The sequence below is a fragment of the Brassica napus genome, chromosome C8 (assembly GCF_020379485.1).
Source record: "Brassica napus cultivar Da-Ae chromosome C8, Da-Ae, whole genome shotgun sequence".
Classification (NCBI taxonomy): domain Eukaryota; kingdom Viridiplantae; phylum Streptophyta; class Magnoliopsida; order Brassicales; family Brassicaceae; genus Brassica; species Brassica napus.
This window is the reverse complement of record NC_063451.1, coordinates 28292257-28308298: the sequence shown is the minus strand read 5'-3', so window position 1 is coordinate 28308298 and position 16042 is coordinate 28292257. Positions and strand designations below refer to the sequence as shown.

The 16042-nt window shown below is 34.4% G+C and overlaps 2 protein-coding genes and 1 pseudogene across 4 annotated transcripts; 1 reads left to right on the top strand and 2 right to left on the bottom strand.

Annotated features, from left to right (window-relative positions):
* Positions 1–3277: 3277 nt before the first annotated feature.
* On the top strand, positions 3278–5266 carry LOC106406079 (DNA-3-methyladenine glycosylase 1). Of its 2 annotated transcripts, none has more exons than XM_013846668.3 (5): positions 3278–4219; positions 4294–4351; positions 4443–4526; positions 4600–4729; positions 4804–5266. In XM_013846668.3, the coding sequence occupies exons 1-5, from the start codon at positions 3736–3738 to the stop codon at positions 5092–5094; spliced, it is 1047 nt and encodes a 348-aa protein (XP_013702122.1). In that variant the 5' UTR covers positions 3278–3735; the 3' UTR covers positions 5095–5266. The 2 variants fall into 2 exon arrangements, with proteins under 2 accessions (XP_013702122.1, XP_022564214.1); XM_022708493.2 differs by having other exon boundaries at positions 3369–4219; positions 4600–4720.
* Positions 5267–5273: 7 nt separating this feature from the next.
* On the bottom strand, positions 5274–9553 carry LOC106406078 (annotated as a pseudogene). Its single transcript, XR_002660787.2, has 14 exons — positions 9296–9553; positions 8940–9143; positions 8686–8867; positions 8459–8591; positions 8179–8376; positions 8042–8092; positions 7200–7958; positions 7009–7104; positions 6848–6921; positions 6705–6756; positions 6548–6616; positions 6434–6480; positions 6276–6350; positions 5274–6187 (listed from the first exon to the last, which is right to left on the bottom strand). The product of XR_002660787.2 is annotated as a sister chromatid cohesion protein PDS5 homolog E-like (transcript).
* Positions 9554–10200: 647 nt separating this feature from the next.
* LOC106402748 (40S ribosomal protein S12-2-like) lies at positions 10201–11388 on the bottom strand. Its single transcript, XM_013843533.3, has 5 exons — positions 11297–11388; positions 11152–11204; positions 10680–10983; positions 10527–10592; positions 10201–10410 (listed from the first exon to the last, which is right to left on the bottom strand). Exons 2-5 carry the CDS (start codon positions 11157–11159, stop codon positions 10351–10353), a joined length of 438 nt encoding a protein of 145 aa, XP_013698987.1. The 5' UTR covers positions 11160–11204; positions 11297–11388; the 3' UTR covers positions 10201–10350.
* Positions 11389–16042: the final 4654 nt, after the last annotated feature.

Below are 16042 nucleotides of genomic sequence, written 5' to 3'. Positions count from 1 at the left end.
TACTTAGTTCGTATGTACCAATCTCCCAACAGCATCTGAGACATGAAGAAGAGTATCAAAGCCATGTGCAAACACACGAGCAATCACGCACACGTTGATCTTAGCTTTCATGCGTTGACAATGATAAAACATTAATTAAGTATGAATGAGAACTTGGGATTCTTGCTTCAGGCCAAGCTGCTTGGTGTCGCCTGGGCCGGCTTACTAGGGACAAGTTGTGCGACTGTCCCGGGTCCCCCGCATAATACTAATTAAAGGGTTCAATTTTTAAAAAATCTATATTTTTATATATAAAAATTTATAAATATTTAGTTTTTCAAAGTTGCTAATTAATATGATCGCGACACATGTCAATTATATATTTAATATTATGATATGTGTTAATCTATCTCATAATTAAAATATATATAATAAGATATTAACAAAAATAAATTTTATTAAAAAGTAATCTTATTATATAAAGCTTGGTTTTTCAAAGTTGCTAATTAACATGATAGCGACACATGTTAATTATATCTTTAATATTATGACATGTGTTAATCTATCTAATAATTAAAATATATATACTAAGATATTAACAAAAATGAATTTTATTAAAAAGTAATTATAAATATTATTTAATAGTAACTTTCTTTTTTAAAATTATAATCAAAAAATAATTGCAAAATATTATTTGATAATATTGTGACATGTGTTTGTATGTATAAGACAAACTATATAAATATTTTAACTGAATTGTTTCTATTAAAAATAAAATAGCAGTATAAAAATATAAAAGAAAAAAAAATATCAATAATTAGTTTCCCTTTTAAAAGTCTAAATAAAAAAAAATTAAAAGTATTATTTTTTCTTATAATTAACTAACTTTACTTTTTAATAATTTTTGTTAAAACAATATAAACCAAAATTAACTTCAACTAAAAAAATTAGATTGTGAATGTGTCAATAAAAACTGTCATTATGTGAAAAGAACATCATTTTTCCTAAAATCATAAATAAAAGAGATTTCTAAAAAAAAAAAATTTAGTTTTAACCAATTAAGAATTTTTTTTTACATCCTGACCAGAGAGAATTGTAAAATTTTATTTAATAGTAGTTTTACTTAAAACATTAATGATAAACATGATAGTAACAATTATTTAATTAAATGAAAATTGTAAAAATATTAATTATATTGAAAATTATATATTTAAGATTGTGACATGTAGACAAAAAAAAAAGATTGTGACATGTATTAATCTATCTCATAATTAAAAATATATATACTAAGATATTAACAAAAACGAATTTATTATAAATTAAATATAAATATCATTTAATATTAATTTTCCTTTTTTAAAATCCTAATCAAAATATAATTGTAAAATATTATTTGATAACATTGTGACATGTGTTTGTATGTATAAGACAAAATCTATAAATAATTTAAGAGAATTTTTAAAAATAAAATAAAATAGCTGTATAAAAATATAAAAGAAAAACAAATTTTCAAATAATTAGTTTCCCTTTTAAAAGTCTAAATAAAATAAAATGTAAAAGAAGTATTATTTTCTTATAATTAACTAACTTTAATTTTTAATATTTTTGTGTTAAAAAAATATATAAAAATTAACTTCAAATATTTCACCTGATATGTTTGTGACGTGCGTCAACTAAAAAAAATAGATTGTGAATGTGTCAATAAAAACAGTTATTATGTGAAAAGAACATCATTTTTTCTAAAACAATAAATAAAAGAGATTTCTATAAAATAATTATTTTATAATCTTAACCAATTAAGATTTTTTTACATACTATCAGAGAGAATTGTAAAATTTTATTTATTAATATTTTTTACTTTAAAAATTAATGATAAACATGATAGTAACAATTATTTAATTAACAAGAAAAATTGTAAAAAATATTAATGATATTGAAAAAACAAATTTCGAAAATGGCAAATTTTTTAAAAAAATTAATATTAAATGGAAATAATTATTTGATAGAAATTTTATTTTTTTAAATCTTAGACAAAATATAATTGTAAAAGATTATATAATATTAATTTCATTTTCTAATATCCTAAAAACTGTAAAAGAATATTTGATAGTTGTTTTTTTTTCATAAAAAAATCTCAAACAAAAGAAATTTGTATCATATTTTTAAGTCATATCCAAAAGAGAATTGTAAAATCTTATTTGATAATATTTCTAAGAGAGTATTTGATGATGAACATGATACTAAAAATTATTTAATTAAAAAAAAAGTGTAAAATTGGTATTAATACGAATTGTAAAAACAGTAATTTTAATATTATATACTAATAACTAAAAATAATTATTTGACAGCAATTTATTTTTTCTGAAATTCTAAAGAGAAGATAATCGTAATAGGTTATATGACATTAATTTTCCTTTTCTAAAATCTTAAACAAAATTTTAAAGGAGTATTTAATATTTTTTTATTGTAAATAAAAAAGAGATTTATAAAATAGAATGTTTTCATTTTTTTTAAAATCCTAGCAAAATAAATCTTTAAAGACTTATTTAATAAATCATTAAATTAGTACATAAAACATGTATAATGTTGTCATTGACTCGATTGGTGTATTTGACTTTCATTTTTTTTTACTTTTCATTCAATTTCTTGTTTCAGGTTGTGTTCAGTTTAAACGTTTAGGTATAGTATTTTCTCTAATCATATGTACAAAGTTTATAACAATTCATTTATGCACCATAATTATAAAATACAAATATTAACTTAAACTTATATTTGAAAATGAGTTTTAGTTATAAAATAAATTTCGAACAACATATGCAAAAAATAATCATAAAACTATAATAAAATAATTTATGATTTTTATTAAATTAAAACATCAAACAAAACCCGTTGCAACGTAACCGGCTCATATCTTGTAATAAATAAAATTAAAAAAAATCCAAATTATTTGATATGTACATAGTTTTATTTTCATTACAAAATATTACTGATTAAATTTTAAAAACATTTTAAACATTATCTGCGTATAATTTGCCTAATGACCCTTATCGGTTGAGCCGGCCCTGGGTGTCGCACCATCCAAGAAGGCTGAACTGAGACGCGTTGAAGAAGATGAGACGAAGTGTGTGGGTCCATTTTGTGCTATTTTTCAACGTTAGAGAAAAGATAATTAATTTAATATAAGCATATAGTAATGTGTTATGGCAGTTTCGTAAATATTACATGATGGACTAATTAAAACTTTTGTCTTGATCCCGACATGATTACACGAGCAAACATTCCTAATCTGAGACGCATTAATTAATTTGATGATTATTAACATAAGCAACTTTACAGTAATCAAGCCCATCGTATTATCGGGTCGTCTCGGGTGGGAAGAAAAAAAAACAGCAAACCAAATGCTTACGTGTTAAGGAGTGATTGGTGAACGAACTTTTCTTCTCGATTCTTTGCTCTCTTCTCTCCTCTTCTTCCATTTTTGATTCGTTTCGTCTCCGATCAGAAAAGCTCCGTCTTTTATTTTTTCTGAAGTCAAAAGGGCTCTCTCGTCACTGTTCCAAGTCCTTCTCTGTGGTTTTACTTTCTTCTCTCATGAACACCGTAAGCGTGGATTGCTAGATGATTCTAAAAAAAGTTTCATTAGCTGTTAATGCAGAGCTGTAAAGTGTAGACCTTTCGATATTAATCTCTCTGAATCGAGCAAAGTTTGTAGCTTTCAGTGTTGGATCTGTGAGCATTCTTTCGTTTATCGGTTCAATGTCGGTTCCACCTCGATTCCGGTCTACCGATTCCGGCGAGAGAGACTTCAGATCGGTTCTTGGTCCGACCGGGAACAAGCTGCAGAGGAAACCACCGGGGATGAAGCTGGAGAATAAGAAGATGACCACCACCATCGAGTCAAAAGATGAGAAAACGAAGAAGAAGCCAGATCCTCCGGCTTCACCAACGACGACTCTCAAGCAATGCTCGTCTCTTTGCTCTTCTCTTCTGAGAAAGAACAGTGCCTCCATGACCGCTTCGTATTCCTCTGACGCCTCCTCGTCTTGCGAGTCGTCTTCTTCTAGCCGTAAGAAGGTTGTGAGGCGAAGCGGGTCTGTCTCCTCCGCCGTTGGTGCGTGTGCGGTGGGGAGAAGGAAGCTGGTTGATGAGAAAGATGATAAAGTTGCTGGTGGTGGTGGTAGTAACGGTGATTGCTTCGCTGATGGTCGGAGAAGATGTGCCTGGATCACGCCCAAATCTGGTGAGAATCTCCTTTTCTACTACTCTATGTTGCTCACTTTGCTTCACTTGATAGTTACTTTCTTTCTTGCAAAGACCCGAGTTATGTTGCTTTCCACGACGAAGAATGGGGAGTTCCTGTTCATGACGACAAGTAAGTGCAATCCTCAAACTATTTTACTTTTATGAGAGATGCTCTTTGTTTAATTATAAAGAGTCTCTTACCACTTGGTTAACTTGTGTAGGAAGCTTTTCGAGTTATTATGTCTCTCTGGTGCTCTATCTGAACTCTCTTGGACAGACATTCTCTCCAGAAGGCAATTACTCAGGTAACCAAAACATTAACTTCTTACTTCTGATGTCAAGCCAGAAACTAGAGTTTAATACGAGCTCTGATCTCAGGGAAGTTTTCATGGACTTCGATCCAGTTGCTGTTTCCGAACTGAACGAGAAGAAGGTAATCTCTGCCATCTCCTTACTCTCAGAGGTCAAGCTAAGGTCTATCCTCGATAACTCACGCCAGGTGCGCAAGGTAATATAAACCTCAAAACGCTTCTGATCTATCTTACATAACTTGTATCGCTGCCAACTCCTTGTTTCATCCAGATTATAGCTGAGTATGGATCGTTTAAGAAGTACATGTGGAACTTTGTGAGCAACAAGCCTACACAGAGCCAGTTCAGGTATCAACGACAAGTCCCCGTGAAGACATCGAAAGCTGAGTTTATAAGCAAGGATCTTGTACGCAGAGGCTTCCGTAGCGTGAGTCCAACGGTTATTTACTCCTTCATGCAAGCAGCTGGTCTTACAAACGACCATCTCACAGGCTGCTTCAGATTCCAAGACTGTTGCGTAGATGCAGAGACAACAACCAAGGCCAAGAAGACTGTTGCGTAGATGCAGTTCTGAAAGCTAATTGTCGGTGTTTGAGTAGTACCCATGTTATTTGCTTGAAGAGATGTGTTTGACACAACGAGATTTAGCTACCTTAACGTGATGTGTTCTTGTGTTTAACGTTGTATAGATGTTTTTGGTTATTGGTTTTATGCATAGTAGAATGTTGCGAGGAGCCTACATCGCATCAAACTAGTTCCTTGATAAGACATATATGTCCAGAAGTCTTTACTAACAATAACACTACGTCTCTAAACAAGCAGCTTCAGTAAACAAGAAAGTTAATAGGTACACCACAATAACGACATCGTTCTCTGAATTAACAAAATGCTTTTGTTCATCTATCAACCTGAAACGGGAATAGTCCCGCCTTCTGCTTTATCAGTGTCTTCTTCCAGTTCCTCAACTATTTTCTGTACCTCTTCTTCAGCTTCATTTTCGACTTTACCAGTCTCCTTCTCCTCAGAACGATCCTCCTTAATCAAATTTGTGTCTGCAGCTGGCTCTTTTGCTGAATCTCGCACTTGTACCTCAGTTTCCGGTTCTTCATTTTGCTCTAGCACTGACTCTCGCTCTCCTCCATCAGTTAGAGGTTCTGCAGTTGCCTCTTTTTCTACCTCCTGCTCTTCTCCTTCAATATCAGATTCTGCAGTTGACTTGTTTGCAGTCTTTAGATCTTCTCCATCAGACTTGGCTTCATTTGGCACTTTCACCGACTCTCGCTCTTCTCCATCAGTTTGAAGTTCTGCGGTTGCCTCTTTTTCTACCTCCTGCTCTTCACCATCATTTCCAGTTTCTGCAGTTAACTTGTTTGCAAACTTAAGGCTCTTCCCCATCCGACTTGGCTTCTGCATTAGATTCCTCAGGCGGTTCTTGGTGATCTCTTTTACATTCAGGCTCTGCATTTGATTTTTCCCCTATTTTCAAACCGTTATCACCCTTAGTTTCAGATTCTTCCTTCTCATCACAATCTTTTGGGAACTGTATATTTATCTCTTCCCTCCTTTCTGGTTCATTGCTTCCACCCTTCACCGCATCTTTGGTTGCTTTCCCTTGCTTATTGGAGCTTGTTACAAGGTCTTTCTTCTTCGAGGATCTATATATTCCATTAATGTGAGATTATTCATTCAAGACTCAAGCCTTCTCCACCTATAACTATAACTATTGTAAGAAAAAATTCACACCTGACTTCTGAAGAACTTTTCAGCTCCACATGCATAGACTCAGTTTTCCTCTTCTTCGCTTTATTCCTTCGCATTCTACATTATTAAGTAAAAAAACTCAAGACTAAAGAGATGCCAAAGCGGCTAAGTTAAAAAAAACTGTGAAACGTTTCACTTACATGTCAGATAAAGGAGTAGAATCAGGTAGATCAGTCTCCTCCTTTTCCTGCTTAAACATTTTGAGAAAAATTGGCTAATGAATAAAGAGGAGCACAGTGTAGGAAAGATCTCACCTCACTGATTATCTCCCAACGTTCTTTTTTAAGATTAAGCTCTTCAGACTCCCCATCCGAATAAAGCACCTGCAAAGAACAACAGTATGAAAATTTCAAATGAAACAATTATGCAAACAAAGTGAGAATTTGGAAAATAGCAGTTAGAGAAATTCACCTGATGCGTCTTGTTAAGACTACTATAGAACTTTATGACGCCATCATAAAACCTGTGAAAAAATATAAATGTTAAGATTGCTACCGTTCATCACACCACACTGTATCCAAAACGAAAGTTCACATCTTACGCAAAACACTTACTTCTTGTCAAGTGGCCACCAGATGTTAACTCTCTTACCAACCAACTCCTCACCATGCTCACTCTTATTGGACTCCTGCAAAGAGGAAGAATAGACCATATGAAAACACGAGACAAATCAAAGCCTCATAAGAGTGAACAGAGAAGGAAAAAAAATTCACACCACTTCCTCTCTAGCTGTCCGTTTCCTCTTGGGATGGCTCTTGAGAGTTTGTTCAGATTCTTTGGTCGGAGGCGTCATTCCACGAGAATTCTTCTTCTGAACATTTTATCCAATTATGAGTTCAAGCAAGCAAGGAAGTTCTAGAGTATCATATATTGACAAGAAAATTAATGGTTCATCAAATCTACTACCTTGCTCTTTGATGACTCCATGCTTTCACCTTCTGAATTCTTTTTCTTAGCATCTGAGGGGACTGATTTTTCAAGTGGCTTCTTTGCAGATGTTTTCGCTAAACCATTCTGTGATTTCTCCTTTTTAGATTCTGCAAGTGGCTTCTTTACAGCTGTTTTCGCTGAACCCTTCTGTGCTTTCTCCTTTTTAGATTCTGTTAGTGGCTTCTTTGCAGTTGATTTCGTTGAACCCTTCTCTTCTCTCTCCTTTTTACTTGACTTAGCGCTATCTTCAGGCTTTTCAAGGTCAGTTTCCATAAGATCTGTTTCTTCTTCAGCATCATCTTTCTTCACAATCTGTTTCTTTGATGCTGGTGTGGCTACAGAACCTGCATCAAGTTCTGTCTCTTCCATCTTACTCCTGCTCCGTTTCCGTGACCCCTTCCTAGCCTTACTCGAGGGTGAGAGAGAAATAACAACTGACTGCTTCGTTTGACCAACTTTACTTGGCAAAGGTGCTTTCTTGGCAGCCCCAAGTTCTTTTTCATGCACCTTCTTTATGCTTGATGACGTCTTGAATGAATAGCCTTCTTCAGGATTCAGCAGAGAATTGGGTTTCCGCCTCCTCCTAGTAGACCCTGATTCAGTCTCTACGTCTGTACTTTCAGATTGCCCTTGCTTCAAAAGTTGTTTCAAACCGTCTCCATTGACTCGAGTTCCACCTCTTGCAGTTCTCTTGGACCTAGTACCCTTGGGAGAAAGTCCCAAATCCAGTTTTTCCTAAATCAAGACATTGGTTAGGCAATAAACAATATGAAAGGGGACTAAACACTGACAATGAAAAAGCTTCACAAGTAAAGTACCTGCAATGAATCACTTGGAACTACTTGTTCTTCTGATATCTTTCCTTCTCCCTGAAAAAAACAAAAAAAAAATCAAGATTCAACCACAAAACTACTGTATAAACAATCAAACCAAGAGCTCAAGGCACTAAGAATACCTCAGTTTCTTTGAGGTTAACAATGATCTGAGCTTCAGTAGTAGCAGCTTCCCTTTGGCATATTGACGAAACTACTGGAGAATACATGTCCAAGCTAGTCCCTGTGGACTTCAAAGCTTCATTGATGTCCGGTCGAAGCTTACAGGCGCAACTAATGAGAACCTTCTCCACAAGCCTCGAAGCCACTGGTGAGACATCCTACGCCATGACGACAAGAAAGATCAAATCCAAACTCTATTAAAAAGCTTGGAGACTTGAGTATGAATTAGGAAAAACTCACCAGGCTATCTTTTTTGAGAGGACCCAAGAGAATCTCGAGCAAATCCATGGATACTTCTTCACTTTCATCTATAACTGTGACCATTATCGTTTCCATGGAAAGAAGTACCGTTTGAGGACAGTCCGGGCTTAATCTATGCACAAAGGAAAAAGCCATCAGCCTTACATAAACCAACATAAGAGTTAACTGAGCACTGTTAACTCAAAGTTCTATTTCTACGGTTCTACCTGATGATTTTCAAGAACTGCCGAAACATCTCTAGAACAAGGTCATCGCACTCCAAGTCCAACATCACCAAGGATGATCTGACCTTAGCAACAGTATCAAGCACGGCCTCAGCTTTCTTATAGCTCTCACAGGAAGCATCCGCAAGTTTTCCAAAGGCCTCTACCGTCACCTCAAAGACCTCCTGTAAAGCCAGAGAATGCCATAAGAGAATATGAAGATTAACATTAACAAAGACAACTGCAAAAACACAAACCTTCATCTGGTCATCGTTGTAAGGAGCCTCTGGGGCAGTAATCCTCATGATATCGGTTAAGCAGGAGACAACGTAAACCCTAACATCAGAATCAGGGTTTCTCAAGAGATCAGCAGACACCAAAGCCTGCATCGACGGTTTCAGGGCGTTCCTCACTTCTACGATAGGATCTTGCTCAACAGAGAGGAGCAGAGACTCAACTTTCTGCATAATGATTGAAAACATCATAAACCCTAAAAAGGTTTCAACTTTACGAAGCAATGAACAGAAACAAGCAGCAAAAATCAAATCTTTTTTTCCGAATCGGCAAGAAAGAAGAAACCCTAATCGATTCGTGTGCCCTAATCGAATCGTACATTGAGAAGGTCGAAGATCGCATCGGTGGAGGAAGGAGAGTTGAGGAGATCTTTTCCAGCCTGGAGGAGTGCTTCGCGAAGTTCGGTCTCTCCGACAACAAGAGGACCCATCTCTCCAACAAAAACCCTAGAAAACGAGTTCTCCGTACGGAAAAGCCCTCTCTCGTCGCCGTCTCAAGTTCCAAGTCGTTCGAGCAAGAGAAGACGAGAAAGTGACAAGTCTTACGAGTCTGATGCGCTTTTTATATCAACATGCAACAAACTGCTTAACGAACTGGTACCAAGATATAAATAACTCTTAAAAATAATTAAAAAAACGTTAAAGTCTTTTTTTTTTTTTATCAAAAAAAAGTTTTTATAATTCTATTATGTGAAAAGTGTTGACAAAAGTCAAGGATGTGGAGACAAATCTGAATCTGAAACATGTGTTTCTCATCTGTTTATGCTAGTAATCAATTTTCTTTTTTTTTTTGGTAATCATAAATTAGTAGAGTGTATATACTCTCTACACATAACATAATGCATTGTTGTTTGTAATACCAGAATTGCTAACCAGTGCGAAGCTAGGGGTCGTCTCCGGCTCTTCCCGCCCTTCTTTCGAAACTTTTCACTTCACAAAAACTGAAATTTTGAATGTGTATTTGCATTCGTGTAAAAAACATAGCAACAGCATGAATCAAAATAGAAAAATATGATGTGAAATTAATATGGATGGACTGTAATATTACTGACAAAACAATCGATTTTGTAGACTGATGATGCAACATGTTTTGTTTATATATTTGTTAAGAATCTATCACCTCAATATCACCCCAAAATATAATTATCACCTCCTAATGAAACTGGGCAAAGAGAAACTCAAGAAGTAAATTGGGCACTAGAAGAGCAGAGAGTCAGAGACTACATAACAGCAAAACTTTTTTATATTCCAAACAAATCTTGAGAGGTGTCTGCTAACATATTAAATATCAAAACCAGTAGAAAACAGCATCGAGGATTTGAGATTAAAAAAAAAAAAACATTTGTAAATCGAGATTCCAAATGCTTCTTAAAACTTAATTAGATTCAATGTGCTTCTTTACGATGTTGAGTGCAGTCGTGTCCTCACCGTAGTCCTGAAACAGCAACCACACAGAACACACATTAAGTAAATGAAACCAAAACTAACTGTATGGATTAGACATTTCCAATTGACATGGATTGAAAAGCAAAGAAAAGAGTATGTACATACCTTGACTACAAGACAGGAGCATCCAACAACCTTTCTAGCATTACCCTCAGAGTCAATCTTACAGAGCTGAAACGACATCAAAGATTAAAACTTTTAATACCGAGTACGCATATACGGAGAATCAGTAATATTAAGAAAAACTGAAGGACTTACACCAGCCCATTCGCCGAGGGTCTTGGCACTTGGAACAGTAAGCAAGTTGATGTTGTGATCAGCGCAGAGAGCCTTAACAAGCTTGACGTAATCTGGCTGGTTACAGTCTTCAGCCAATACACAGAGCTGAGCAACACGCTTCTCGATAAGCTTAGCGCTCTCATGGAGACCACGAACAACACCACCATGAGCACGGGCCTTCCTAAGAGTCAACTCCAATGCAGTCAACAAGTCCATGTCCTCTGGGATTATAGCCGCTGGCTCAGCAACGGGAGGAACAACAACTGGAGCAGCAGCCTCGTCACTAAATAAATAAATAAATAAAACACGATTCAGACAAAAAAGAAACTAAATTCAAAACATCTACATTGTATCTCATCAAGTGCCTCTAACTAAAAACATAGATTTAGATTTAATTAAATCCATTAAACGAAAACTTTAAATCCTAGTTATCACTTTATTCAGAGCTTACCCCGACATGTTTGTCTCTTTGAAATGCCTTTTAAACTAAAAGCCCTTTGTTATCTGCCCAATATAAACCAAATCATATCAGTCTCCTAGGAAACTGTAACAGATCAGGCAATCAAATACATGGGCCAGATTAGAATCGTGCGTACCTCAGAGACGAAGACGGCTGCAGCAGAAAGAAAGGTGTGAGGAAAGACTTTTAACTAGTCACAGTACTAAAAAACCCTAATTTCACCCAAATAAAAACATTTGACGTATCGTTGCAGAGCTGGGCCACGTATATGGGCTTTTACTGGTCCATGGGTTTTTCTAACGCCGTTTGATGAATTTTCCGGGATGCCTGATAACTAATTGGATATATTGTCTTTTAGGCCCAAACATGTGTATATCACGTGCCCACTTGTAAGTTTGACAAGAACATGTGGGTCAACTGTCTAGCGTTTATACAGAATAGTACGGCTGGTCAAATAAACCCGAAAACTCAAACCGAATCCGATCCGATAAAAATGAATTCAAACCGATCCGAACCCGACATAAATACCGAATGGATCTTGTTTTATGGTATTTCGAGTTATGGATATTATCCGAACCGAACCCGAACCTAAATGGATATCTGATAGAACCCGAAACATTCAAAATTCCAAAAAAAACTTGTACCAAACATGATCTCAGTTCCTAATATGTATCTAAAATATACTAAGATATTATTGAACATCTAAAATAATTATCTATTATATGAAGGTTGATGGTTGATGGTTGAAGGTGGTGGTTGAAGCTTGAAGTTTTTAAATTTTGGTTTTGTTTTTATTGAATAATGTTTTTTCATTTCATTAGAACTTTGTCTTTGTTTTATGCTTTCATTTATTTGTTTTTTCTTCTATCAATAACTATGTTTACCTGTCGTTTAATTTTGAATGATCACGTTTGTTTGATCCAAAAACGGTGTATTTGCTGGTGATGTTTGTTGGAATCATACAATAAAGTATCTAAGGATAAGTATTAGATTCTTGAGGTTTAGGAGAAATCTTCATAGAATCAATATGAGAAAAAGAACATCCAAAGACTTTATTGATCAAAGATTGCATTACAATAATGATTTCTAGTGTAAAGTGAATCAAAGAATGTATAAAATCCATAGGATGTGTTCTAGATCTAGATGGAAAAAAGAATCATTTCTAATAAGAAGGTAGCTCCTTATTTATAGAAGAAAAATATCTAGGGTTTCCTAACAAATTGCGCCTAATTCATTGTCTTAATGGGCCTTGAGGGAGGATGTAAATTCACCCCCAACAGTAAGCCCCCCAAGTTCGTAGAGAGAGATGAAACCGATCTCTGCGAATTTTACGAATAGGGTTTATGAGACAATGAACTAGGCACATACCCATGTCGCATACGATTGTCATGAACGGGCCGTCATGGCTAGGTTGCCATAGATGAAGTGTCATAGACAGACTGTCTCGGGCGAGCTGTCATCGACATACTTCTGATTCCGATCAGACTTCTTACTCCGGGATGGTTGCGCGAACGATCTGTGAGGACAGTGTTCTAAACCACCGGAGCAAGTTGCCATGGATGAAGCGTCAATCGCCAAACTGCCAAAGACAAGTCGCCATAGACATCATCATGAACGTAGCGCCATGAGCGAACCATCACAATCAAATCGCCACGGGTGGACGTGTCTTCGCGGTATCACGTCATGCTCGAGACTTGCGAGCAATCCGAGTGACTTCGAGAAAGCGATCCGAGACGAGTAACTGCGAGAGAGCGATCTGTGACGAGTAACCACAAGAGAGTGATCTGTGCCGAGTAACTGCAAGAGAGCGAGTCGAGTGACCACGAGAGATCGATCCGAGCGTCTGCGAGAGAACGATCTGCACCGAGTAACTACGAGAGAGCTATCCATGACGAGTGACAGCGAGAGATCGATCCGAGCGACTGCGAGAGAACGATCTGCGCCGAGTAACTGCGAGAGAGCTATCCATGACGAGTAACCGCAAGAGAGCGATCTGTGCCGAGTAACTGCAAGAGAGCGAGTCGAGTGACCGCGAGAGATCGATCCGAGCGACTGCGAGAGAACGATTTGCGCCTAGTAATTGCGAGAGAGCTATCCATGACGAGTAACCGTAAGAGAGCGATCTGTGTTGAGTAACGGCAAGAGAGCGAGCCGAATGACCGCGAGATATAGATCCGAGCGACTGCGAGAGAACGATTTGCGCCGAGTAACTGCGAGAGAGCTATCCATGACGAGTAACCGTGAGAGAGAGATCTGAATTCTCCCAAGTTTGATATGCTTTGAAGATAGTTCTCCTTGTTCCCCCTCCTTCTAGCGCCAACTGTTTGACCCAAAAACGGTGTATTTGTTGGTGATGTTTGTTGGAATCATACAATAAAGAATCTAAGGATAAGTATTAGATTCTTGAGGTTTTGGAGAAATCTTCATAGAATCAATATGAGAAAAAGAACATCCAAAGACTTTATTGATCAAATATTGCATTACAAGAATGATTTCTAGTGTAAAATGAATCAAAAAATGTATAAAATCCTTATAGGATGTGTTCTAGATCTAGATGGAAAAAAGAGTCTTTTCTAATAAGGAGCTAGCTTCTTAATATAGAAGAAAGATATCTAGGGTTTCCTAACAAATTGCGCCTAATTCATTGTCTTAATGAGCCTTGAGGGAGGATGTAAATCCACCCCCAACAATATTTGATGTTTCTTTCTTATTTTTGAATCGATTTTATTTAGGGCAATTCTTCTAAATAGACCATTTTCAAGTTTTGGTCATAAAAATAGACCACAAGGAGGAAAATAACCAAAATATTTCATCTAATAGGTAAAATGACACTAATACCCTAGATATAAAAAAAATAAAAAATATAATTTTTTTTTATAGTTTTAGATTTTATGTTTTCAAATTCAAACTTTTTTATAAATTTTTTTTTTGAAATTTTTTTTTCGAAACAATTTTTTATTTTTTTCAATTTTTTTTTTAATTCGAAAATAATTTTGAAACTATTTTTAAAATTTTTATTTACAAATTTTTAATATTTATTTTTTATTTTATAAAATTTTAAACCTCATTCCCAAGCTCCCACCCCTTACTGTACACCATAAGGTTTGGATTAGTTAATCCTAGTGTATATTTACCTCTTTAATGAAACACTAGACCCTGACCCGCGTGGGTTTGAATTTTCGGTTTTTGGTTATTTATTTAACTAAATAATGTATTTGTAATATTTGATGTATTATATTCACCAAGTAAATAATTTTTTTGGCATCTTAAACCATCTATTTATGATGAATATTCGATATCATATAAAAAAAATGAACAAATAGACGTAATTAGAGAATTGTAAACGATATATAAAAACAATGGTTATTAATGTAAAATATGATTTTTACATGTTATACATGTAAAAAGAAAATAAAATGATTTTTAAACTTATATGAAAAAATTAACATATAAAAAAGGACGATGAATTAGTCATCAAATTGTAAATAATTTCATAATTTTATTAATAATAAATTATTTATAGTCTTTGCTTGTCCATAACATTAATATGTTAAAATGTTATATTATGAAAGCCCATGTTGTAACCGTTTTTTTTCCGGGAAGTGTAACAAAAAAAATTACATTTAACTCTTCGTTTTGTTTAAGTTTGTGTCGGTAAAAGATTAAAAAAAATCTCTCTATCTTTTTCAATGTTCAGTTTGAAGCTTATTATGCGGAAATCATACGCAAATATAGGCAATTGGTTGGAATCTCTAAATCTTTATATTCTTATAAATTTTAAATTTATTGTTTCCTCTTCTGCAAGCAAATCAATTACCGAAGTAATAGATCAATTGGTTGGAATTAAATATATTCTTATAATTAGTGTAATTATGATTACAGTTTCTATATTTAATAGGTACATTAAAGAAACGACATTGAATATATTTTGTTTTGATTAATAGAAATATTGGATTTTGAATTTGTATTTATTGATTTGTTTTTTTATAAAACTTAAAAAATCAATGGGATGATTGGTTGGTTGATACATCCTATAAAGAAAACGAAAACTATAGGTGGTTTGAATATTGTACATCGATCGATGCATGATGTAAGTTGACTATATAAAACTTGAACATGGTCATTTCAAACTAAAGTATAGGTAGGTTATATGCATTTGTTATATTGTAGTTAATATATTTTAAATATTACATAAGTCAAGTGATTCACGTTTTTGTAAAAATAAAATTCAAGTTCATTATTGGGTCGTACTCGTACGTAATAAGCTACGTTAAATATGATGTATTTTTAGGTTCATTTAATGACATTAAGTTTAAATTTGATTAAGAAAAACTCATTAATTTAACTGAAAAAAGACAAGCATTAAAATATGTAGGTTTATTTAATGACATTAAGTTTAAATTTGATTAAGAAAAACTCATTAATTTAACTGGAAAAAACAAACATTAAAATAGGTAGTTTAATTTTATTTTCAATGGCATGGAAGTATAAATAAGTTAGAAAACTTAGGGGTATTTTTTATGGGTACTTCTCTTTTAATAATAGAGATTTTGGTCATTTTCCTACTTGTGTTCTATTTTTGTGACCAAAATTTTTTTAGTGCTATCTTAAGGTATTTCTCTTTTACTTATGTTTTGGTTACAAAAGTAGGTACAAATCAGGTAATTTTAAATCGAAGAAACGATTTTACTTATGTTTTGGTTACAAAGTAGGTACAAATCAGGTATTTTTAAACCGACTGTGATCTGAATCCGAAAGTACATCGGATTCCACTGGTTTTTTTGAAGATTTACTAACCCCGATCCAAATCCGATAGAACTCAAACCGGTCCAGAACCGAACTTTCATATAACCCGAATGAAGCTGATTTTGATAAACCAAAA

Excerpts from the sequence above, each read along its gene's own strand:
- LOC106402748 (XM_013843533.3), bottom strand. Across the intron at positions 10,593-10,679 it reads CCCTCGGCGAATGGGCTGGT|CTCTGTAAGATTGACTCTGA; the intron begins GTAAGTCCTTCA and ends ATGTCGTTTCAG. Across the intron at positions 10,411-10,526 it reads GCTCCTGTCTTGTAGTCAAG|GACTACGGTGAGGACACGAC; the intron begins GTATGTACATAC and ends TTGCTGTTTCAG.
- LOC106406079 (XM_013846668.3), top strand. The coding sequence starts at position 3,736 with ATGTCGGTTCCACCTCGATTCCGGTCTACCGATTCCGGCGAGAGAGAC. Across the intron at positions 4,220-4,293 it reads CTGGATCACGCCCAAATCTG|ACCCGAGTTATGTTGCTTTC; the intron begins GTGAGAATCTCC and ends TTTCTTGCAAAG. Across the intron at positions 4,352-4,442 it reads GTTCCTGTTCATGACGACAA|GAAGCTTTTCGAGTTATTAT; the intron begins GTAAGTGCAATC and ends TAACTTGTGTAG.